Raw genomic sequence first — 23,394 nt, 5'->3', positions numbered from 1 at the left:
CACTTCTCATCGGCATTGAGAGACTGCATTTCTTGTTATGCTACGTCTTCAGTTGAAGATGGAAAAAACATATAGTCATGTCTTTTGCGTCACGCCTCGGTGCTCTAACTCGTGAGCTTGTTCAAACGCTAGTCCCTTCATCCATCCAAGTAAGATGAATACCGTGTTGGGAGGGATAACTATACTGACAAGACAAATCAGGGAGACGAGTCAAAAATTAACAAAATAAGTGATGCTTCATTGAAAAGATTGAAATCGCATACTTTTCTCCAGACAAATCATTTTGAAGTAGAAAAGACACTCGAGGGACTTGATGAGCGGTTCCGTGTCAATAACCGAGATGACTTGGCAGATGCCTTGCGCCAACGACTGGTGACGCTAAAAGGCACTCCATCGAAATGGCATCCTGAGATTCTGCATCTACTCTTGGAATTATCTGATCAGCCTACTTTTAAATCCAAACTTGATGACCTGGAGTTGTTGGGGTACGATGATGTCGAACCCACAACCGCATTACGGTGGGAGGATATTGCCAAGGAGGATGGCTGGGACCAGGACGACCTTTTATGGATGGACGTGAATTACAGCGACGAGTCTGGAGATGAAGTCTTCGAACAGCAATCTACGACCGAATCTGAGGCCACATCGTTGTACGGGGACGGAGATCACGCAGCACGAACCGCAGAGACATATGTAACCCACCCTCAAGACTCAACCACCTTTGAACAAGTTCAGACTGCGCAGAAATGGAGAACACAAGCGCAACCCGACGACCCATCGAGACATGCACGAAAAGTAGCCGTTTCTGAAATCCAGGTCGTGCGAGACGTTCTCTTCATGCTTCAGGGACTGGACTGCACTCTCTTTTCCCGAAATTGTGTGGCAGACCTGTCCTTTCAACTCGAGAACATGGCATGGGAAACATACAGAGCCATTATGCAAAGCTTTACAGATTTCGGTAACCACCTGCGGACGCTTCGTTTATTCGTCGGGCAACGGCAGGATGTTCCTCATTTGCAAGCATTTCAGGACTGCATCTCTGATCGACTGCGTCAGCTGGATGTGAACATTTCCGAACTACAAACCCGCCTGGCTGCGCCTTCATCAGAGTATGTGCTCAGCCTGGTGAGAATCAAAGCCGAATTGATACCCTGGCTGGAACCATTGTACGCCCTGGCAGACATCGTGTCCACGATTGGATCTGAGCCAGATCCCACACCCTTCCGATATCTAGAATTAGTGTTTGACGAAACTTGCGCTGCTCAACTGAGTGGGAAATCAGAACTGTACGAGTTTCTAGCACGAATCTTTGCCGAATGCTTCAGGGTGTATCTACGCCCGATTCGTCTATGGATGGACGAGGGGAAGTTGCTGTCAGCCAGTGATTTATTCTTCGTAGCAGAGGTACCAACCGCTACTCCATTAGGCAAAACATGGCAAGAGGGATATCATCTCCGCCGAACGCCAGATGGAACCTTGCACGCACCGGCGTTTCTTCGAACAGCCATAGGCAATATCTACAACGCAGGGAAGAACATCATCGTCCTCAAATTGCTTGGGAAGCACGACGCAGCCGTTTCACAAAAGGCCCGACCCGAACCACCACTCGACTACGCCACGATTTGTCCAGCCGGACAAGAACTCGTACCCTTCGCAGAGCTCTTCGACCTCGCGTTCGACCGCTGGATCCAGAGCAAGTATCGCACAACGTCGACGACGCTCAAAAACGCCCTCTTCAACGACTGGGCACTGAGTTCGACCCTCGACACCCTCCACAGCATCTACCTCATGTCCGATGGTGCATCATCCACCCTCTCCGACAGCATATTCACCAAGCTAGATGCCCTGCAAACCAACTGGTCAGACCGGTACGCCTTAACAGCCGCCGCCCAAGACAGCTTCACCACCATGGACCCCAGCCGCCTCACCATGACCGTCGCGCCCAACATGCACAACCTCCCTGCCGTCCAGTGCCGCAACTCAGTCCGCAGCATCCTCAGCGGCATCACCATCACGTATCGCCTCCCCTGGGCCCTGCAGATGATCTTCACAGACACCAGCATGCAGCACTACCAGTCCATCTTCACGCTCCTGCTCCAACTCAAACGCGCCACATACACGCTTCACAAGCCCAAAATCCTAGACAACTACTGGACCGACCACGACAACTGGAACGCCAGCGCCGTCTTCTACGCTTCCCGCAGCAAACTCCTCTGGTTCTGCACCACCCTCCAGACATACCTGACGACCCTGGTGCTCACCCCCATCGACATCCAGCTGCGTCGGGACCTCGCCTCCTCCCACGACATGGACGAGCTCATCTCCGTGCATCAACGAGCCACAAAAGCAATGATTGACCAAGCATGTCTGGGGAGCAGATTGACGCCCATCCTCGACACCATCCTCGACACACTCGATCTCTCCCTCAAACTAGAACGAATACGCACCGGGGCCATACAACCAGATGAATCCACCGATACGTCTTACCAAGATATGTTGATTTCTCTCAAAGCAGACATCGACAGCCAAATACGCTTCATATATTCCGGACTACGCGGCCTCGCACGCGCCACCAGCGACGCACAGTCCACAAAATGGGATATCCTAGCAGACATGCTCCAAACAGGAGACATTACATAGCCTAATAAAACTTCTAATTCATACCCCCTAAAAACTCCTAAGCCTATCCGCGAAAAACTTCATCAACGGAAACACTTCCTCCCTATCTCTTGGCATCCTCACTCCCCCCGCCCACTTCACAATCTGGACATTCGTAAACCAACGCCTCAGATCCTCCTCCATCCCATCGACCTGGCAAGCCAGCACAAACGTATCACTCTTCCCACCTGCCATACTCCGCGGCACACCACCCCCAATCGTAACAACCCCCTTTAGCGTGTGCTGCATTCCCATCCCTAGCGCCAGTGAGCCGCCCTGCCCGAATCCAAATACCAATACATCACTCATCTCCCAGCCGCATTTGTCGATGATGACACCCCGTATCAACTCATTCATCAGCCGCTCAGAAGCTCTCCTGAAGCCAGGATCGGGATCCAACTCCCCCGTGTTAGAGTCGAGCGTTAGGTCATCGCCCCAGTGGGAGTGTGGGCCTGTTGCCGAATCGTCGATTAGGGATGGAGGGAGGGGGGATGTGCCGCGGACGGAAATGGCCAGTACGCCGGGGAGGTTGAGGTTGCGGGCGAAGGAGGCGAAGGGGATCTCGGAGTCGCCTAGGCCGTGGAGGAGGATGAGGATGGCGGTTGTTGATTCTGGCGGGGAGGGGAAGTGCGTGGTTAGGGGGAGGGTGGATTGGAGGGGGGTGAAGTCTGCTTGGGTTGGTATTCGGGGGGGCATTGCTGTGGTTTGTGGTGATGTTGATGTGATGGTGAGTTGTTGTTGATGGAGGTGATGTGTGGTGGTGAGAAGTGGAGACAAGACTTTCAACTCGTCGCTAGGATGGCGAAAGATGGGGATTTACAACAAGAAAGTACGATTTACAATATTGATACATACCTAGGTATTTTATTTAAATGAATTGGGTTTTCACTGAATCATAACAAGGGATCGATGAATAGACAGGTGTCTCGGCTTCACCAAATGACACGTTAAATCCAAGTATATTCAACCTACATCATCTTCTCAAAACTTCCTCTCCAATACTCCTCACCTTGACCTTTGAAGGTCCCGGCTTCATCTCCGCCCACTCTCCATCACTTGTCCAGATGCCCGCCTTGGTATAATCTCCACTGTCGCTACCGTCCATAAATGCAAATCTAAAGTACTCTGGCAAATCCAACGTCTTGTTCCTTTGCCAAATAAACTTCTCCTTGACGTCCACATCGGTGAAATATGTTCTAAACCGCTCAACATCATTGACTAGAATGCTAAGTCCGTCAAATTGCTTATACTGGGATTTATCCCAGGTAAACGTAATGTTTGACTGCAACGCGGTCGTGTTCGAGAGATCTATGACTGGTGTATGGATGACAGGCAGAGGAGTTCCCTTTTGGGCATCACCTTGAAGGGCGGCGGATGTTTGGAGAACAGGGTCGAATCCCCAGCGGGCAATTCCATTGATGAATAGACCAATGAGGAGACCTTGATAGAGGAGGGATGGCCGCATTTGCAAACTGGTTCCTGGAAGTAAAAGAAGCGCCAGGATATAGTGGTGTATGCGCAGATTTAGGCCAGGTAGAACGAGCGAGATGATGATGCCAGCGAGGAAGATGGCGTAGAGCTTGATATATTTGATGAAGCGGGCTTCTTGGCGGAAGAACCAAACCTGGGTTGCGACGACGACAACGAGGACAATAATAATGATGGATAGAGCTGCTTTGGCGCCGGGCTGTTGGTTCAGGTCGTGAGCGTTGAGGCGCTGAATAGGGATGAAGCTGAGAGTGTAGTTATCCAACGCCCCAACCCAGCATGCACCCAACCATAAAACAGTCTTTTCGATTTGGGCTGTCAGACCCTTGAGCGTGCGGCGGACGCCCATCTTGTCGTACATAACCCAAGCTACGAACATGGCTGGCAAGAATTTGCCCAAGATGTTGGAGAAGAGTGCTGTGACGGACTTGTTGCTCGGTGGATCGGTCGCCATGCCGACAGTCCAGAAGACACCGATGAAAGTGGGAAAGAAAAACATGGCTGGCGACGAGGTGAAGATGGATAAAACCGCGGTGAAGACGACCGAGATGGCCAGAAGCGACCATCTAGTATCCCGGGACTCGCATTGGATGTCTGGCAGAAACGAGAACGACAGCGGAAAGTATGAGTTGAAGCCCACACTAGTAATGCCATTTCGCTGCGTGCTCAGATAATTTTGACTCCTACCAACGAGCTTCACAACACCGCAGCCCCCGTTGCCGTTTGATATGACGCCGGCGTGAATGGCGGAGCCGCAAATATACGAATCTCCTCGATATGTAGCGTTCTCAGGTGCAACATCGTTTGACGGTCCACCGACAATCAGAGGCCTGTAAACCACCTCTTGGTCTCCAACTGCCCTCGGATTTAGTACTTGATAACTGGCACAATTGGCAGAGCAGCGGAAAGCAAATCCACTACCCCCAAAGGGTCGACAGTCGTTCCCGTCAACACCGCATGAATTGCCTGAGCCCCAGTATGTCGCACCGCATCCGATGGTCTGAGGCTGGCCCCATCCAGTCACCTCTGTGGCAATGGTCCCTTGTCTTTTGACGAGCACAAATGTAATGAGCCAAATGGAAAAATAGCAAAATAGCACCCAAAAGCGTCGTTTAACGGTTGGCAGGATCTTTTCTACCAAGAACAATGGGTATTCCTGGATCATGGGGAAGAATGGCTTGATCCGATAAGGCTGCGGATTCACCGGACCTTTGGACCACTTGCCAACCGCCCGAATCATTCGGCGCACAGGGTAAGGAACCCATTTCCACCTCTTCCATGCATTTTCATCCTGTACGAATCTCGGCGTGGGCGGGTCGCTTTCGTCTTCTACTTGAAGAGTGCCGTCGCTGGTGTCAAGAGGTGCGTCTGGATGTCCCGCATCCGCTGTGGTGTTGTTGGTGTTGGTGTCGTCACCGCGCTCACGCCCACGCTGGGTAGCCCGTTGAGGACCATCCGAGTTGACGTTGTCGCCGTCAAGGTCGATGTTGGCCTCGCGTCGCTCGGAGTCTGTCATGAGGGGCTGGTCTTCATCCTCATGATGGCCAACCATGATGATGCAGGGAACAAGAGAAGATCAGAAACAACGACAGGAACGAGGAGCAGTACACTGGGTCTTGAGACGAGTCTGGCCGGGTTGATTGCGAAACAGTAGAGCTTGGCGCAGTCTGCCCAGGATGGCCAGGAAGACCGGCTAACACGGAAGTGGGTCGACGCACAGAAGTCCCCGATTTTGCAAGGCCCGAAGCGTCAAGTTGGCCTTCCTGGTCGTATTCGCCAGTGCCAATGCTGCAGGTGGCTGAGCTTGTTGGTCGCTGTTTCGTAAGCTCACAGAGGCAGCGCAAGGACGTGGTGTGCGTTTCAGCGCACTGAGACCATCGGTCAAGACGATTTGTCAGATGGGTTGATTTGGCGATGATTTTCGAGTTGCGCCTTGGAGGTTATAAAATACCAGACGCCAGGCTGACCCGGCATTCAAACTGCAGGCAGGAACAAGGGACTTGACACGAACTCATGACCGTCAAATGGCAAGCCGCTGGCCGCATTTGGCCAACGTTGGTGGGCACTCTGTCTGGATTGGCTGCGTGCAACCAAGCGTAGTACAGAGAAGCTGACGCACTGCAGTGCTTGGCCTGGGGCAGTTGCTGGCCTTCAAGTCAGGGCTCCACCTGCCTCAATGAACAAACAACGGAGAACATCGACGCTCACAACTGGAAGTTGACTGGACAGACACACCCATGTCCCTGACATTCTCGACTGTCAGGGTCCGGATGAATCTCGGCACCGCCACGCGGGCACCGTTCGTCCTCATTGGCTGTGGGCACCATTTTTCACATTGAAACAATATTCATTTGGGAATAGACTCACATGAGACCTGACCTACCCAAACCTCTACGATACTTTTTATATTGGCAATTTCTCATTTGCCTTAAAGAATCACAGTCAAGTCAATCTGCAGCCTAAATCAGCTATTTCTTCCTCCGACCAGCCATCATCTGCGCCAGCATCTCATACTAAAATTCCGCCATGCCAAGATGAGTGAAACTCACCACATCGACTCAGACATGCCTGCGCGAAAGGTCTTCGAACTCCTTGGCGCCGTGGTTGCAGACGGTTGTGCAGCTCGACTCGGACGACTATCCATACCAGGTAGAAAGACGATTGACACCCCAAACTACACTGCTGTCACTTCTCGAGGCGCCATACCTCATCTCACTCCCGACAATGTCACCCGTCATACAAACTTAGGCGCAGCCTACATGGCACTGGAAGATTGTAAGTTCAATCAAGTTCATAACTTCCCCAAGACCACCTTAGTTGACACAAGCAGTTGTCGAGCGTAAAGAACCCCCAATCTACAATACCCCTGAGCACAACACACTCCGCCGTTTACACAATTTCACTGCCCTGTCACCAGACAGAACCACCATCTTGGGCGCAAGAAGATGTCCCGCCGTCGTAACTCCCATGGGGAACGGCGCAAAAGCCGTCACGCTCTTCACCTCAACTGGCTTCGCAAGCGTCAACGTATCCCAATATGTCGCCGCAGTCACGAGCCTCCAACCAGATATCGTTGTTCCGCTGGCAGATTCACTCCACACAAGCACGACCCCAGCGTCCAAGAAACTCATCAAAATGGTGGAGCGGACGGAGGAATGGGTTGACGACTTTCTGCGGCAGTTTGAAAGCAGAAAACACCTGGACGAACTTGGCATTTCTGTCTTTGCACCCGTCCTTCCAGTCGAATTGCCAATTCAGTGGGATTACCTGAGACACCTCGCAGAAGATATCACCGATGATCTGTCAGGCTTGGCCGTGTACGACGTCAATATTCTGCCAGAACTCAAACCATACAAACCCCTCGCCGGACTGCCGAAGATTTCTTTTGACCAACCCAGGTCACCGCACGAGGTTTTACGCCAAATATCTCTTGGGGTGGATATCTGCGCAGTCCCATTTGTGAATAGCGTCTCTGATGCTGGAGTAGCACTCACATTTAGCTTCCCGGCCCCAGAGTTTCAAACACCAGAGCCGATGGGCATCAACATGTGGTCTGAGGAGCACAGCGTCGCAGTGGTACCGCTCCAAGAAGGATGCGAGTGCTACGCCTGTACTCACCACCACAGAGCGTATCTGCGGCATCTACTCAATGCGAAGGAGATGTTGGGGTGGAATTTGCTGCAGATTCATAATCATCATGTCATTGATGTATTTTTCCAAGGTATTCGAGCAGAATTGAAGAAGGGATTGGATAACTTTGAAGAACAGAGAAAGAAGTTTTTGGCAGCATATGAGCCTGAGTTGCCAGAGGGCACGGGTGAACGGCCGAGAGCACGTGGATATCATTTTAAGAGCGAGGCCGGGCAGGAGAAGATGAATAAATCTACTTGGATAGATATGGACCGTAAGCCAAATGGGCAGGCTGTAGAGAGTATGGAGGTAGAGAGCATATAGACCATCTAGAGAAGAGAATAAACAGATCAAAAGCGTGAATTCACTGGATGTTTGGCTCAACGGATTAGTTACTTGGCTTTGCTCGGGCACGCAGTAGTGTTAAATTCTGAGACCTACGGCATATACAAAGATTTCCCGATTTGCTACACCATTTTAACAAGGTTCCAGAAGCTTGCGAATGTTGCATATGTGATGTACCATAAGTTTACAGTCCAGCAAGCAGGTAACACCTGCATTCAAGTGGCAATTAAACCACTCCCTATTGACTAACTATTGTAAGCCGCCGCCATATTAGAATAGACCAAATATAGTTCGATACTGTCTTTTACTGTGCAGAATTAGGAGCCATTGTTGAGGCCAAAAACGACTACAGCCGCAACCAGGCATCGAGAAGCATAATAGAGGACGAATTCGTATAGCGAATGCAAAGAGTTGTCTTACGGCAACTCACATTATCCGACTCACGGTGAGAGCCAACAACAATATGAGTACCACGACTTCATTTCTGATACACTGAACAAAGACGCAAGTAGATGAAGAATTCATCTTTCCCGCCCATCAAACACCAGCTTATATGGCCATTAAGGCGTCGGTTTTGGTAGAACCCAGAAACGTGACACTTGACTGCTCCACCCATGGCTCGGGGGATACTTGGCATCCATGACGATGGTCTGTAGATCCCGAAACGGACACATTTACGGCCATAGCCGATGCACCTAAACTTTGTGGCAGATTAGCAGTCAACTTGAGGCTTAGACATATCATGCATTGCTTCACCGAGACATATGACGGAGCGACGCTGGAAGACTGAGTCTGCTCGATTGAATGTGCTGTCAAATACTGCAAGCAAAGGATATTGAGTTCATGAAGCACACTTAAACGACGGGAAGATTTTATTTTGAACGTGGCCCTACCAATATTGCAATGTCGTGCAACATGACATGGGCTCTTTGCAGGCGAGGGTCGTCATGGGCCACAGAGAGATTCGACCATGTAAGTGAAAGACAAATCAAGCCCCTGCCTCTCACAGTAGCTTTACCAATAGTATAAACCACAACTGGCCATAGGCCAGTCAACCGATCACCCAGGACTGATTCGTGAAAATTTGACAACCATCAATCGGCAAATTCGGTGACTGGCAAGGGAAGGTCACGGATATGCAGCACGTGGTTCTTCGGTTGATGAACCCCTTAGTCGAGCTATTGCTTCTGCGTTGGCGCCATTCGAGCCGGCCGCAAGGCAAGATGTGGGCTACAGACTCTGGAGGAGCCAGGTTCACAAGCCAGAAAAATGGACAACATCGCCTCGACCAAGTCAACTTGTGGATATGTGACAGGCAGGCAACTCGGTGAACAATACGGAAAAACGTGCGCTTTGAAATGTTAGTCCGTCAGCTAATAGTCTGGGGTGTTAATTGGAGGCTGCTCGCTTCCGAGGGGTGCGATTTGATGCAAGGATAGATTAATACCCCCAGTTGACATTTTCGAAAGAGATAGTGCAGAGAAAAAGCTGAGACCTTCATCGGGGAAGTGGAACGCAAGCACATGGGGTTCTTAGCGGAATGTTACCCTTGGAGTTCCAGTGGTCATCATCTGATGATGGACACACTCGGAGAACGGAAGGCGCCGGAAGAGTTGGGTGAGTTGTAAAATGTGAATTGACAGGCAACGCATCCCACGTGTGAAGACATTGCCATTGAGCGGCCGATAAGATTCAACGTTTGCAGCAGCTAGGTCGAGAGATAGTTTCCTTGTATTCATCTGCCAAGAGATGGGAGTGTTTCTTTTCCTCGGCGGGTTCCGCTGAGAGGCGAGGAAGGAACCCAGTGGCTGCACCTTCCATACAGCGACGAAGCCTCGTCTGCATGAACCTCCAATTCGTCGAACAACATTCCATACAAAACAAAAAATCTGGGCTTTTCTCCCGAAATTTGATCCTCTTCTCTTCATCATCCCCATCGAATTTCCGCGGCTCTAAGCTTCTGCCCCATGTTGCGTCGTTTGCTGGAAAACAACATTAAAAAGAACCTTGGTAAGACAGGGGGTCCTTGTCCTCCACAAACGCCAATAAGAGCCACCGATCAAGGCACGAGGGGCCGACTGAGATCGCTCGTGCTGGCGGATCACGCCTCGTGGCCGTGCTCAAATCGCTATAAGCTTATGAAGAGAGGTAGCCACAGTAGCTCCAAAAGGCAAGTGGTGGAGTCGTCCCGTTGCACTAGACGGTAATTCTTACAGATCAAAAGTGGCTGCCAACACAACCAGGCTTCAACTCAACGCTTGGTCCAGGCCTCCCAACTCAAGCCGTTGGTCTACTTTTCTCCAGACTGGCCAGAGACCGCGCCCTCATGCTGGACAAGGTACGACTCGCTTTCCGCTTCCCAATACCGGACTAAAAGTCCTGTCTCCATCTGCTTACCCTGGCCTTCCAAATCCTGGACCTCTCACCCTCAAGCTGCTCCAGCACTGGTTCTGTCGACGTAGCACAAACCTGTGGTCTCCAAGAGTGGCGCCCACACGTGCTCTTGTTCCTGAAGATAAAGGGTTCATGGTGACATCGTTCCTGTCGCTTCTCCCGCTTCTGCGAAGAGATGGAGGGTCAATATCCACCAGATGGAGCCGTTGGTGTTGGGTTTTCTGCCATGTTAGCTCAGACTCGACGAAATATGCGTGTACACCCCCGTTGGACGTTCGCGGGTTGACAACCCGTGAAGTGGTATCCGGCTGCGTTGACGTTATCCAGTCGGTAGCTTCCGACCCATGGATTGGACCTTTTGCATGCACCGGGCTGCACACCTGGCGTCGATTGTAATAATATTTTCCACGGGCCATATAAGCACGGCGCATCCCAATGCGGGAGCTCTGTCTAGCTCCCCTTCCCTTCCTCCTTCTTTCCTGTTAAGCTTGCTGTAAAGGTCAATTGCTTCTCGTTCGCTAGGAAATACCGACGGGAACCAACGCAATTATGCTTGCCAAGCTCAACCTCGCTGCCGTCCTGGCAGCTTCGCTCTCAGCTGTCTCAGCCCAGACCTACCAGCGTCTTGGAACTTGCCCAACGCTGGGGTGTGTTTTGCCACCTGATCAGAGTGATTTCCTTCCAGGTCAGCTTTTTGACTTGAGAGTCGAAGTCCATGCCCCAGTCAATGGCTCCGAGGCTGCCCACGATGGCAAGCCTGATGAGAAGTTCAAGGTTACCATTGCCAAGGAGGGCAAGGGAGCCAAGGATATTACCAAATTCTTTGGTATCAAGGAGCCCGAGGTGGAGAAGTGGACTTTCAAGTGGTACGAGGATCTTTTCGCAGAAGACAAGAAGACTCCCTCCGTTGTCAATGTTGCTTCCAAGGTTTACCGCAAGCTCGTTTTGAACGAGCCCGGCAAGTACACCGTTACTCTGCAGTACTATGGCGGCGAAAAGACCACTGCTGAATGGCTTGTTCGCCCAATTGTCGAGAAGCGCAAGGCCAAGAATGTAATTTTCTTCATTGGTGACGGCATGACCACTAACATGGTAAGTTTACCCCAGGCCCACGGGTCAATTTGAGCGAGGTTCGTGAAAAGGATGACTTGGACTTACACGACCAGATTACCGCCGCCCGTCTTCTCGGACACAAGAGCATCAATGGAAAATACCAAACTCGCATGCAAATGGATGAGTTCCCTGTGCTTGGTCACCAAATGACCCACTCGATTGATAGCTACATCACCGACTCTGCCAACTCTGCCTCTGCCCTGTACTCCGGTCACAAGAGCACTGTCAATGCCATGGGGTATGTAAGCTACTGTCATGGGCATTAAACCGCAAGCTGACCGTGGCCACACAGTGTTCATGCTGATTCTTCTCCCGATCCCTTTGATGACCCCAAGGTTGAGACCATTGTTGAGATTTTCCGCCGAATCACGGTACGTTTAACCATTTAACAAGGAACGTGTCGAATGAATCCTAATTCGTTGCGTATAGAAAGGTGCTTGGGGTGCCGTTTCTACTGCCTTTTTGGCTGATGCCACTCCCATTGCTCTGAGCGGTCACACCCGTCGCCGTTCCGAATACGGCCCTCTGATCGACCAGGCTCTCAACGGCATGACCAACTACAGCTGGACCAACCACGGTGGCCCTGACGTCTTTTTCGGTGCTGGTGCCGAGCAGTTCTTTGCCGGAAAGGGCACCTACAAGGGCAAGGACTACTACGAGGAGTTTGCCAAGAAGGGATACTCTGTCAGCTTGAACAAGACCTCACTCGACAAGATTGACACCAGCAAGAAGGCCCTCGGTGTCTTCTGCCAGAGCAACTTGCCCGTCTGGCTGGACCGTAACATCTACAAGGACAACCTGAGGAACTTCAAGAACGACCCCAAGGGCGGAAAGGAGCCCGCCCTGGACCTCCCTGGTCTCAAGGACATGACCCTCAAGGCCATCGATGTCCTGCACAAGCGTGGTGGCGAAAAGGGTTTCTTCCTAATGTCCGAAGCTGCCTCTGTTGACAAGCAGATGCACGCTCTTGACTACGACCGTGCCCTCGGCGACCTCCTCGAGCTTGACGACACCGTCCGCGAGACCGTCAAGAAGCTCAAGCAGTTGAGGATTCTCGACGAGACCCTCATTGTCGTTTCTGCCGATCACGGCCACGGATTCGAGTAAGTTGCCTCCCGCTTGTTCAATCAACCATTCACCTTACTTACATCTTCTTAGTGTCTATGGATCCGCAGACACTGAATACCTCGGCAAGCAAGAAGACGAGCGTGCCAAGCGCAACGCCATTGGCGTCTACGAAAAGTCCGGTCTCTCGCAGTACACCCAGCAGAGCAAGAACATCCAGTACGGCACGGGTGTCAACTTCCCCGCCAACTGGGAGCCCCGTTACGCCATCGCCGGAGGTGTTGGTGCTGCCCCCGACCGCCGTGAGGACTACAAAGTCCACAAGAGCGGCCCTCGTGAGCCCGCTGTCAAGGGCGGCGACGGCAGCTATGTCGTGAACCCCAAGGACGCCCCCAACGGTATCGTCATCAACGGCACTCTGCCTACTAGTGAGGCTCAGGGCGTACACTCTCTTACTGATGTGCCTGTCTTTGCTATGGGTCCCTGCCAGGAGACCTTTGGCGGTACTTATAGCAATGTGGACATTTTCTACAAGATGGCCACCTGTTTGGGTTTGGCTCGTCCTAACAAGGAATGCAAGCCGAAGAAGGAGTAACTTTCTTTCATTTAAAAAAGGAACAGCGGGTTGAGGATAAGAAATAGATTTAATGATGTGACGAGACGTTGTAGATTAGTATATAGCATGTATGGTGTAGAGTAGGTGAATGAGATACATTGATCAACGACAAGGCATACGTGAACGAGTCGCCAAGACATTTCAATAAGTGCGTGGTGTAAGTCATGTTGGTATGATTGTAATATGTGTCCCAATGTTCATCTGTCTATTCATTTCTCCATAGTAAAGAGAGGAGAGTCTAATTTCACGTTTGTTACTAACTTGTCCAACCGGTCTCTCTTTTAACCCGCCATATCGCGCACAAATTGCCACACAAACTCCGAGCTTTAAATTCCCTATCTTCGTAATCCCGCAGAACACTGATGTATTACTTTCTCATGTGTCTCAAATACGACTTCTTAAGTGAAGCTGCTCGATCTGCTCGACTTGGTTAGTAACCATGTCCAACGCTGTCCTTAGGAGTGATGACAGGGAGGAAGACGCACCTGATGCGTTCATGTACCCAGGAGGTATCTTAGTACCCCTCTAGCGCACCGAGACCGAATCCAAGTTGGCTAGCATTTTTATGAGTTCGTTAGAGTCAATCTCCTCCCGAGGGTAGTCTGGCCGAGGACTCAGAGCTGCGGTGTGAAGCCAAACGCTCCCTTTCTCGTAGGTGCTAAACTGGGTTGCCACGTTATGGATGTTGACCGCTCTAAGCCCACCGCCTATGACAAATTGAATTCTTCCAGCCTGTTTGTGGCATTCGTGGTCGATCCGATCAATGTTGTCCTTGCAGTTGCCGCGGCCTCCTGCCGTGAGAAGACCCTCGAATCCTAGGTTTATGAGCGTTTGGACACCTTCGCTAATACGCTTAGTAGCAGCGATGGGGTCAAAAGCTCGATGAAATACGCAGCCAAAGGGCTTGGCAGCCTCGAGAAGTTTGAGACAAGATTGCTCGTCAATCTTTACAACTTCCGGTTCACCCGTGGTCGGGTCTACGGCGTCTGTGGGCTGCAGGAGGCCGAAGACGAAGCCATCGCCACGAAACGGGTTCATAAGGCCCGTAGCCTTGAATTCCTGAATCGAGCGGACCATTTCGGCAACTTCTTTCTCGGTGTAGATGAAGTCGGGGGATCTGTCCCATGGTGCACCTCGAGGGCGAATCATGACTCGAACAGGTATCTTAACTTCTGCTGAGACTTTGGCAAGTTCCGAGACTGGAGGTGTTGTGCCTCCAAGATCATACGATCCGGGGGCATTCAACTCGACACGGTCCGCTCCTTGGCTCTGTGCCTTTAAGAGGGACTCGCCTGAGAAGACGGCCACCTCGAGGGGCATCTTGGTATACTGCGGTGGTCTCATAGTGTTGAAGTTGGGCTTGATGGTGTGTGAGACTAGTCCGAATCGGAGGGTGCGAGGACGGAGGAGGGATGAAAGACGTGATGGAAGTTAGGGTTGGGTTTTATTCAAGCGACGTTGTGAATTTCGTTCTTATCATGACTGGTCATGGGGCCAGAAGAGATTGGTCGAGGCCCAGTAAGCGGGATTAATGCATTGGGTAAGTCAAAAGAGCAATGAAGAGCAGTATTTGTAATGAAGAAAATTTTTGACGTAGCTAGTACAGAAGCTGTGATGTTCTCACGACGTCAATGTAGTTCGGAGGCATCGGGCCAAACGGATCCGGGCATCGGAGTGGCTTTCTTTGGTGCGAGAGTTGAAGAAGCTCTGGGCTTGTAGTGAGGATTTGCGGAGGTCCGAGGTGGATAGAGTTGGATGGTCTGGTGGGGCGTTTGATCGAACTCAATGGTCTTGGCATTGCGAAATAAGACCACTTTTTGGGAAAGGCACTTTAAAGTGATCTAAATGTGAGAGATTGTGTTTTTGTCAAACTCACATAATTGCGTGTGCTGGTATTGTAAAGGCTGAGCTCGGTTGAATGCACAGGCCACTTTCTTGGTGCTGGCGGCATAAAAGAACCAGGGGGGAAATGCAGAGATCCAAATGCACTGTCTTTGAAATGGTGTTGTCAAGATTGATGCTTGATGCTTAATTCTGTACGGAACAGAGTTTAGGAACATTGAATGAAGAAATTAGAATGCGGTGACACCAGACGAGCTTAATTCGTTCGCTCCTTCCCGCTGGTGAGACTTGAGCCCGATGCAGGAAGGAGCACAATGTCTGGCAGCACTTGACACTTACAGGCTGCTTCACATCAGGTGTCCGTCCGAATTCAATGTTGCGATGCTTAGCACCAGACCTCACAAGAGGGGATAGAGAAGTAATCTGCAGTTGCAGCTTGATGTATTTACTGGGGCCTAGCAGGATATCGTGCTGGAGACAAAAGTGGTTATGCTAACAATTAACCAACAGCAGTCAGTGGTTGAATCAAATTGGCTACCTGCCTAGGTATGTACTAGGTAAGCAAAAATGCCTCTTGCCTCAGGAATTCAAAAACATTGAACGCCAATCAGGCAGTCAGATCAAACATCAACCTCAACCACAACCTCTTCAACCTTCACCCTCTTTTTGGCATCATCCAGCACCTCAGCAGACCCATTGCCTCGTCTTTTGCGCCGGCTCGTTTTATCCATCAACTGACCCATGCGATTGAAGTCCTGTCGAATATGCTCTTCTACCTCTGGATCTATGGCACCGCTGTTTAGCAGGCTGATGAAGTCGGCTTCCCCTTCTGTGTAGGTGGCGAGGACCTCACGGCGTAACTCCCTAGAGAGGTTCTTCATTTTCGACTCAGCGTCCCTGTCTACCAACTTGACTGACTCTCGAGCAGTCTGAAGCCGCTGCCAGGATGACTGGAGTGTTACTTGGTCAGCCTCGAATGCGATCTTGGCGTCTTGAAGTTCCTTTTTCTTCAACTGAAAATATTGTTTTGCCGAGGAGTACTGGTCATTGAAGGAACTGATGTGTTTGCTAAGTCGTGAGTGCGAACTCAGCCAGGGGCTGGAAACACCCGACTCGCCTAACTGAGGGTGTCCCGAGGTTCTGGCTGACTCGGACGCCAACACCTCCCCAGAACCTAAGCCCACTTGCCCGCTCGGTGACAGGGCCTCATCCTCTATGTCTGAGTGATTTGATATAGTGACAGAGGGAGTTCGACGAGGCCGGCAGACGATTGTGTGAGACCGCGTGTCAACTTCCGTTTCCGCAAGAGCAGCCCCCTCGCTCTCTACCGGCAGGCTGCCTTCGCCATAGCCGACGACTAATTCCGAAGTGTTGAGAACAGCGCTTTCCGGAGTATCCTCTCCATCAAGCTCGTCTCGTGCTCCATTACCAAGGCCGTCACCACCGCCGTCACCACCGCCGTCATCGTCGCTATCGGAGCCGTCCGTCTCGTGACGACTTTCGCTCCCGGAATCATCTTCATAGCGAAAACTGCCATCATCGCTGTTATTGTCGTGGTCGGAATCGTCCATCTCTATCTCGTGACAATTTCCCCCCTCGGAGTCATTCTCTTCCCCAGAGCCACTCTCATCATGATCAGAGCCGCTCACCGATTGACTAATGTTTGATTTTACTGTAAGGTGTTAGCTCACAAACAGCTGGCAATATTTCAAGGTTCAACTAACAGCAGGCTTTGAAATCTCCCAATGCAAACTGCCACGGATGCAAACGCTTCCCTTTTAAGGGTATTTTCCGTTTCAGGCGCCTCTGCCGATGCGCCTGGACCTCATGCCAGAGGCCAAGGAACGAAAGTTTAGGGCGAGCCACCCTAATGGCCCTTATGACCTTGATATCTGGCTGTGATAGATCACCAAAAAATAGAACAAAGTGCCACTCAGGCACTTCGAAACGAAGTGGCAGTTTGGTTTGCAATACCCTGATTCTTGAGAGATCCATTTTGAATGCCTCATTAGCTGCTAGTATGATGGTTCTCTCAGGCAATCGGCGGAGCATCCAGTACGGGAAAGCTTCCATATTGTGGTCTTTCCGCTTGGCTTGGTAATGCAAGGCTCGTAGTCGATCCCATATCTTCTTAATTCTGACCTCTTCAGAAAGACCACACGCAGGTACCCAGCTGCGGAACTGTTCGAGAGCCTCATCAAGTTTCTCTTGTATGCGTGTGGACCTGTTTTGGGACTTGTGTCGAGTGGTCGGAGACATGGTTTGTAGAAGGAGGAAATGAAGGAACAAATTTTTGTATTGTGATTGAGGGAAAAGACGACAAACATAACGGGGGAATAGTGTCGTTTTTATAGAATGAAACCATAGATCTGTGAATGTCTGTGCAAATGTACCGAGTGAATGTGCTGAGTGAATACGCCGTGTGAATGTGCCCACGTGTCAAGAACGTTCATACGGCATCTATTAACATTACTGACTATATTCAAGTAGGAGAGCTTGTTTGAACACATGTCGTAATTGGTGAGAGACAGACGAATGTCAGAGATGCAGATTTTACGTTGGTAAGAGAATGCCAATCTCTCCACCAGAGATTAACTACTATCAGAAACAACGAAACTTTTCCGTCCGTACACACGACTAAACTTAGGATTGCTCCTGCAAAATTTTCAAGCTTGAAGATCACCGCACAACCATTTCTCAGTGCTTGTTACACGGGAAAGCTTTCAAGCCCAAGGGTGCCCTGACAACGGGTCCCCTTCTGTGAACGATGTGAGAAGTGCATTTTTTTTGAGATGTTGCGAATAGACACAAGTGTGATTACATCAAGGTCTTTTAGACCGTAATGGCCACCGGGATTGAAAGAAACTGTGTCCCAGGTTTTGCTCTCCCGTTCGTACATGCCAAGATTGCTCTCTCTTGCGCTGTGGCTCCCTTGGACTATCGCTCCCTTGGACTATTTGTGATACAGTAAGCCTTCAGAAAAGGTAATTGACGTTCCTTTCCGGGTGGCACGGGACCAGCAGCAGAAAATTGCAGTCTAGGTTAAAGTCTTGGTATTAAAGGCCCATGGGGTCTAAGAGACGGCTGTTTGATGGACGGCAGCGTGAAGGGGCCTGTGTAGGTAGCAGTATGGCCGTTGAAGGTTACTATGTGGTAGTAAAGTGGCAGGATATGTTGTCAGCGGAATATACTCAAGTAACTTGGACTACCCTGGCAGACTCCTTCACATGAGGTGTCCGGGTTGCGGTGCAGAACACCACGCAAAGTGTCTAGTACGAGGTCAGTTAAACTCTACCAATGTCTTCAGACCTGAGATTGTATTTAGGCGCTTATGTGGTTGAGCTGCTCAATATACGAATCAGGCAGTCGATTGATTGCGTAAACAAGCATCGAGTATGATTGCAGAGTAAGTGGGACCGCAGCGGCGGCAAAGTTGATATGACAGAGCCATAATAAGCTTCCATGGAGCAATCTGATCGAGTCCATTTCCCACGCTTCGGCCCAGATGCACAAACTGGCGACAATTTCAACAGGTAGTTTGAGGTACGATGTGCTTTTTTCGTGTGTATTTCACCAGTAGGTACCTATGCAGGTAGGTACCTTTAGAACGGCTGTGTCCATTTGCAGGATTTAGAGATTTTATTCTAATTGTTACTTAGCAGCTAAGCCAATCTAGGGAAATTATGGCGCCTTTAATAGCATAGCACATTGCAAGCAGGGGTAAACATGATTCTATATACAAATGAGAGAGAGATGATATAAAATTCATGTCAACTTCTTACAAATTTTGGTATACCACCTCTTTTCTCTATATTTTATGCTTTGATCTAAACACTTGAAAATCTTGCACTAGTCGGATATCGTGGGTCGGTGCCTCAGCCGTCTCGCGTGCTTGGCAGGCGGCTTTCTGGCTGTTGGTCCAGTCAAGTTGACATGGATTCAATTTTCAGTCTGGTCAACGCACCACTGCATCGGGGTCAACTGTGTCTCAAATGGCTATCAAACGTGGATGCGGGATCCATCAGCCATCAGCCATCAGCCATCAGCCATCAGCCATCAGCCATCAGCCATCAGCCATCAGCCAGACAGCCGGCTTGTCAAATGAGGCTGGGGCAGTTGGTCTTGGCGCTGATGCCGCCCGTTCCCCGACTCTTAGCGTCGGCGGCCAGCGCGAACGGCGGGAACTGAATGCATCTGCATCCATTGGGCCAATGGTTCCTGTGACCTGTGCCGTCGGTGAAACATTGAAATGCGGTGGCCATGCAGGTACTTGGTGCTCAAAGTGCCAGACTGAAAGTGTACTGGCTCAGCCTTGCTTTGATGTCGCACAGAATAGGCGGATCGAACAGAATCAAAACGAATTTTTTTTGAGGCTCTTTTAGACTGCCGGGAAGGGGTGACATAAATATTTTGAACGAGCCCTCCTACTAGCCCTTGCCTATCAATGTATTTGCAGAGTCGATTCATCAAGTGTTAACATTTATCAATTGATAACATTCAACATTCAGCCCATCACCACTGGCACTGTGATGGAGCGGAGCTTGCTCACTCAACTGGGCCAGCATGACATGGAACCTTCCGAACCCAAGTCAGGTCAAGGTCCGGGTCGGTCCTGCCCATTCGAAGAACACCTGGACGCCTTGTTGTTTGGCTTGTTTGACGATGACTGCCCCGCCTCTAGGGGACTTCCTGCCTACAACTTTGATGACATAGAGGACATGGACACCACGGTCTATTGGCCAGAACATAGAAGCATAGAGACCTTGTCCGTCCAACCGCCAGTTGTCCACGAACAACCAATCATTCCTCTCTCCCCTGTCCCTATTTCCAATCCTGAAGACACCAGAGAACCTATCGTTGCAGGTTCAGAAGATGATGCAGTTTCCCAAATGATGGGTGATGTCGGCAATTTAGAGGTTAGTTCCAATTTCTCCTGACTCCTGTCTAGTATCTACAGTGTGCGGCTCTACGCCAAAGCCAACCAGACCTCGTGCAAGGTGCAGTCAAGTCTCTGCTCATTTATTAATATATACATACTCTTCTCCAGCATTTTGAGTATGAACCTACAAATATCCACGCTGTTTCTCAACCAGCCGATGCGCACTATATCCCATTCCCCGGCAATTCCAGAGCTGAAATTGACACGGCATTCTCAGGCACATGCAACATTTATGGATTTGATACCAGCATTGCCAATTGCCTGCCACCACTTGAGTGCCATTCTGCTGGGTCACAGCTCCATGTCGGCCATTTTAAGCGGGAGGGGGAAACTCAGTGCAGAAACCTCCCACATTATGATTGCGATTGGGGGCTGAAATCAGGACAGTCAGAGGTCCCGGTCGGTTTTGTCCCGAACATAGGCATGGATTCAGACATCAACGCATTCATGGACCAAGCAGTCTCCAACTTAGTGCCTCCAGACGCCACAGCTGTCATGTTGCCACCACATGCACCTTACATGTATGCTGAACAAGGCAACGACCTTGACCCTGCAAGAAGCTCATGGACAGATATTACAGCGCCAGCCCATCAATCGCAAGATGCTCAGTTGCTTACATGTACACCCTCCTCTACGTTGGCTGAGGATACGGCCCATCTAAAAATGGCCTCTAAATCCGACTCGAGAAATATCTGGTTAATGCAAGACGTACAGTCGTTTAAAAGCAAACCAGCATACAGTTGTCATGAATGTCGTCTGGCCAAGAAATCAGTCTGTCTCTACATTCAACTTTTATATGTGATCATGGACCTAACTGGCAGCAGTGCTCGGGATCGCTTGGTTCAATTTGTCGGAGATGCCTACACAACCACATGCGTGTCGTGCCAAAAAATCTTTCGAGTGGTATTCTATCCCTCCCTCGCATCATGATTTTCCATATATGTACGTACTTCTACCCTGTATAGGCGTACAGATCGCACGAGTAACTGAGCATATAGCACAAACCCATGACCTTCTCGTCCACCTGCGTCGGCAACTTGATGAATTGTCATTCACGGAGCCTGGGAGAACACTAGAAGACCTCTTCGAAGAATACAATCAAGGATCCATGGTGTGTATTCTGGATGACGCACGATCCTTTTATACACCCTACTCAACGTCCGGTACTCCTATTGGCATCCGCCGCCTTAAAACCACTTCAACAGCCAAGAAGGAGGCGGGAGAGAGCCTCGTTGTGCCTGCACTCAACAGTTCCCAAATGTGCAGCTTCATTGCCAACAGATCTCCTCAGTCTTTAATCTCCTCATTGCTCCCTCCAGATGTAAGCAAACAAAGTGGGGGGGACTGATCAATGCGTTCAATATTCCACCGGGTAATGAAGCTAAATACATCATAGCAACAACAAATAGTAGCTCAAGCATGGGAATGCGCCTATTGGCTCAGCATTCTGTTCAACTGGAACTCGAACGAAATATATTGCGACTCCGCCCACCATGGCAGACTTGGGAAGCGGCCAATTGCGCTCAAAAACCTGATTTTGGAGCTCATGTACTCAATCGTCTACCGAGTGGAGGCCCTGATGCAAAATCTTTATCAGAAAGTTATTGCGTCTCTTCAGTTTTCACCCAACGAACGACACGACCCGTTGGCCATCTCCTATGCTCTTTTGGTTGTCTACTACTCGATCAAGAAATCACGGGCGATAAGATGGGACGCAATGAATTTACACAACTTGGTCTGTCTCAAATGATCCTAACGTCCTCTCATTCTTACACCACAGAAGAAATTGGCTAACATGTACAGAAGACCGTATTTCTGAACCGCCTGCACACCAGCGCCGAAGCAGCGCTTCAATCAATAGAACAATTCCGGTGGAGGTTTGCCGTTCGTTGTTGCGGCCAGCGACACAACAACGGAAGACTGTTTGACAAACTGATTGAGCAGTCGAAAGAACCCAAGGCCGCAATCATGATTTCTTTTGAGCAAGTTGGCGGATTCTCTGGACAGTTCAATTTGTGAGGTGACCTTACCTAAGCCAGGCGACAAAGCTGACCAACAGACCAACGCTTAACCACTACACCTACACGGAACTTCTCAGTTTGAAAGAAGATGAGCCCTTCGATGCAGCTAGTGGGCTGCCAAGCGGGAATCAAGGCACTGATGTCATAAACATCTCCTCCAGCCGAGACACAAATGCTGACAACATTGATTCACTCCTGAAACTCCTCTCTCAGAGCTCAACGCGCCCTGGCTGGACCACTAAGCATGAAGATACCGATCTTCCAGTTATACATACGGGTGGTTTCTTTGATACAGTTTTCGAGGCTCCCATGTCCGTTGGGCTGGAGGGAAAACATGCAGGGACAAAACGACGCGCAGCTGACATTTCGTAAGAGGCCTGTCGTGCTGGCTCGTTTGTGCGCTCAGCTATTCCATGCAATTCCATTTGTCGTCAAAGTTTGATAGAATAAAGGCACCTTGATCCTCATCCGATGCCCAGAAGGTGACATAATTGTGAGACAAGCTTTTCGTACAAGACCTAGGAAGCTCGGGTCCACCAGACGTCAAAGGGCGTTAGTAACTAGCGACTGCAACAGCTGATTAGCAACGGCTATCGGTTATCAATTAGAGGCCCAAATTACTTCCCAGGCAACTAGACTAGACTTAACAAGAATCCAGGGTTTCCATCACTAGCAACTCAGTTGCCCTCGAATTAGCACAGTCAACGGCCAAATCCATATATAGCCACCAACTCCGGAGTAGTGCGGTGCGCAATGGAATAGCCCTAAGCCGAAAGTCCTGAAGTTGGAAGTTGACAAGATGGAAGAAGAGAGGCGGTCTCAAAGACTTCAATCGTGTCCCTGGCGCCGCACACGTCCCGTTTGTTTGCACGTCCATCTGCTCATGATCGGCTTACAATGGGCTGTGAGGGTCATCTGGTCTATTGTATATTGTGTTTTATTGTATTGTACGTTTCATTTGTTTAGACTCAGCCAAGTTAGTCCTTATATAAAGCTATGACTTCCTACAAACTGATCATTCTATATCCAACTCCAACTCCAACAATTTCCCAACCAGGTACGTGATATCTGAATCAACTCCTTCTATTCCTCCGCAGATTTACCACTTTTTGTGCAAACGACACAAACAATCTCACCAGAGTTTCTACCAGCGGACTCTCTGACTCTTCGATTTAATCCTTCAACAACTTGACGATAATACGACCATGGCAACCACTTTTCATCCCTTCCCACGACTTCCCCCAGAGCTTCGCAGCCAGATCTGGGCCATGGCCACGTTCCCA

The 23,394-nt window shown here is 50.1% G+C and overlaps 8 protein-coding genes across 8 annotated transcripts; 4 read left to right on the top strand and 4 right to left on the bottom strand.

Annotated features, from left to right (window-relative positions):
* Window positions 1-77: 77 nt before the first annotated feature.
* VFPPC_09864 (gamma-tubulin complex component GCP5) lies at window positions 78-2,640 on the top strand (the record flags this gene model as incomplete). The annotated part of the gene is made up of 2 exons (XM_018288330.1): window positions 78-149; window positions 202-2,640. The coding sequence occupies 2 exons, from the start codon at window positions 78-80 to the stop codon at window positions 2,638-2,640; spliced, it is 2,511 nt and encodes an 836-aa protein (XP_018141028.1).
* Window positions 2,641-2,667: 27 nt separating this feature from the next.
* Window positions 2,668-3,354, bottom strand: VFPPC_16477 (phospholipase/carboxylesterase superfamily protein; the record flags this gene model as incomplete). Its single annotated transcript, XM_018294230.1, has 1 exon — window positions 2,668-3,354. One exon carries the CDS (start codon window positions 3,352-3,354, stop codon window positions 2,668-2,670), a length of 687 nt encoding a protein of 228 aa, XP_018141029.1.
* A 277-nt stretch (window positions 3,355-3,631) lies between these two features.
* On the bottom strand, window positions 3,632-5,698 carry VFPPC_09863 (LCCL domain-containing protein; the record flags this gene model as incomplete). The annotated part of the gene is made up of 1 exon (XM_018288329.1): window positions 3,632-5,698. One exon carries the CDS (start codon window positions 5,696-5,698, stop codon window positions 3,632-3,634), a length of 2,067 nt encoding a protein of 688 aa, XP_018141030.1.
* Window positions 5,699-6,680: 982 nt separating this feature from the next.
* On the top strand, window positions 6,681-8,100 carry VFPPC_09862 (tRNA-guanine transglycosylase family protein; the record flags this gene model as incomplete). Its single annotated transcript, XM_018288328.1, has 2 exons — window positions 6,681-6,921; window positions 6,977-8,100. The coding sequence occupies 2 exons, from the start codon at window positions 6,681-6,683 to the stop codon at window positions 8,098-8,100; spliced, it is 1,365 nt and encodes a 454-aa protein (XP_018141031.1).
* Window positions 8,101-11,064: 2,964 nt separating this feature from the next.
* Window positions 11,065-13,288, top strand: VFPPC_14677 (extracellular phytase; the record flags this gene model as incomplete). The annotated part of the gene is made up of 5 exons (XM_018292445.1): window positions 11,065-11,607; window positions 11,682-11,866; window positions 11,921-11,999; window positions 12,058-12,731; window positions 12,787-13,288. The coding sequence occupies 5 exons, from the start codon at window positions 11,065-11,067 to the stop codon at window positions 13,286-13,288; spliced, it is 1,983 nt and encodes a 660-aa protein (XP_018141032.1).
* A 546-nt stretch (window positions 13,289-13,834) lies between these two features.
* VFPPC_09861 (copper homeostasis protein cutC) lies at window positions 13,835-14,653 on the bottom strand (the record flags this gene model as incomplete). Its single annotated transcript, XM_018288327.1, has 1 exon — window positions 13,835-14,653. The coding sequence occupies one exon, from the start codon at window positions 14,651-14,653 to the stop codon at window positions 13,835-13,837; it is 819 nt and encodes a 272-aa protein (XP_018141033.1).
* A 1,118-nt stretch (window positions 14,654-15,771) lies between these two features.
* Window positions 15,772-17,410, bottom strand: VFPPC_16478 (hypothetical protein; the record flags this gene model as incomplete). The annotated part of the gene is made up of 2 exons (XM_018294231.1): window positions 15,772-16,823; window positions 16,876-17,410. 2 exons carry the CDS (start codon window positions 17,408-17,410, stop codon window positions 15,772-15,774), a joined length of 1,587 nt encoding a protein of 528 aa, XP_018141034.1.
* Window positions 17,411-21,016: 3,606 nt separating this feature from the next.
* VFPPC_09859 (hypothetical protein) lies at window positions 21,017-22,483 on the top strand (the record flags this gene model as incomplete). Its single annotated transcript, XM_018288326.1, has 5 exons — window positions 21,017-21,032; window positions 21,089-21,411; window positions 21,487-21,825; window positions 21,894-22,105; window positions 22,150-22,483. The coding sequence occupies 5 exons, from the start codon at window positions 21,017-21,019 to the stop codon at window positions 22,481-22,483; spliced, it is 1,224 nt and encodes a 407-aa protein (XP_018141035.1).
* Between the last annotated feature and the right edge of the window lie 911 nt (window positions 22,484-23,394).

This window comes from Pochonia chlamydosporia, chromosome 6, assembly GCF_001653235.2.
Source record: "Pochonia chlamydosporia 170 chromosome 6, whole genome shotgun sequence".
In the NCBI taxonomy this organism is placed as follows: domain Eukaryota; kingdom Fungi; phylum Ascomycota; class Sordariomycetes; order Hypocreales; family Clavicipitaceae; genus Pochonia; species Pochonia chlamydosporia.
Note: the sequence above shows the minus strand (reverse complement) of the source record. Positions and strands in the feature narration are given on the sequence as shown.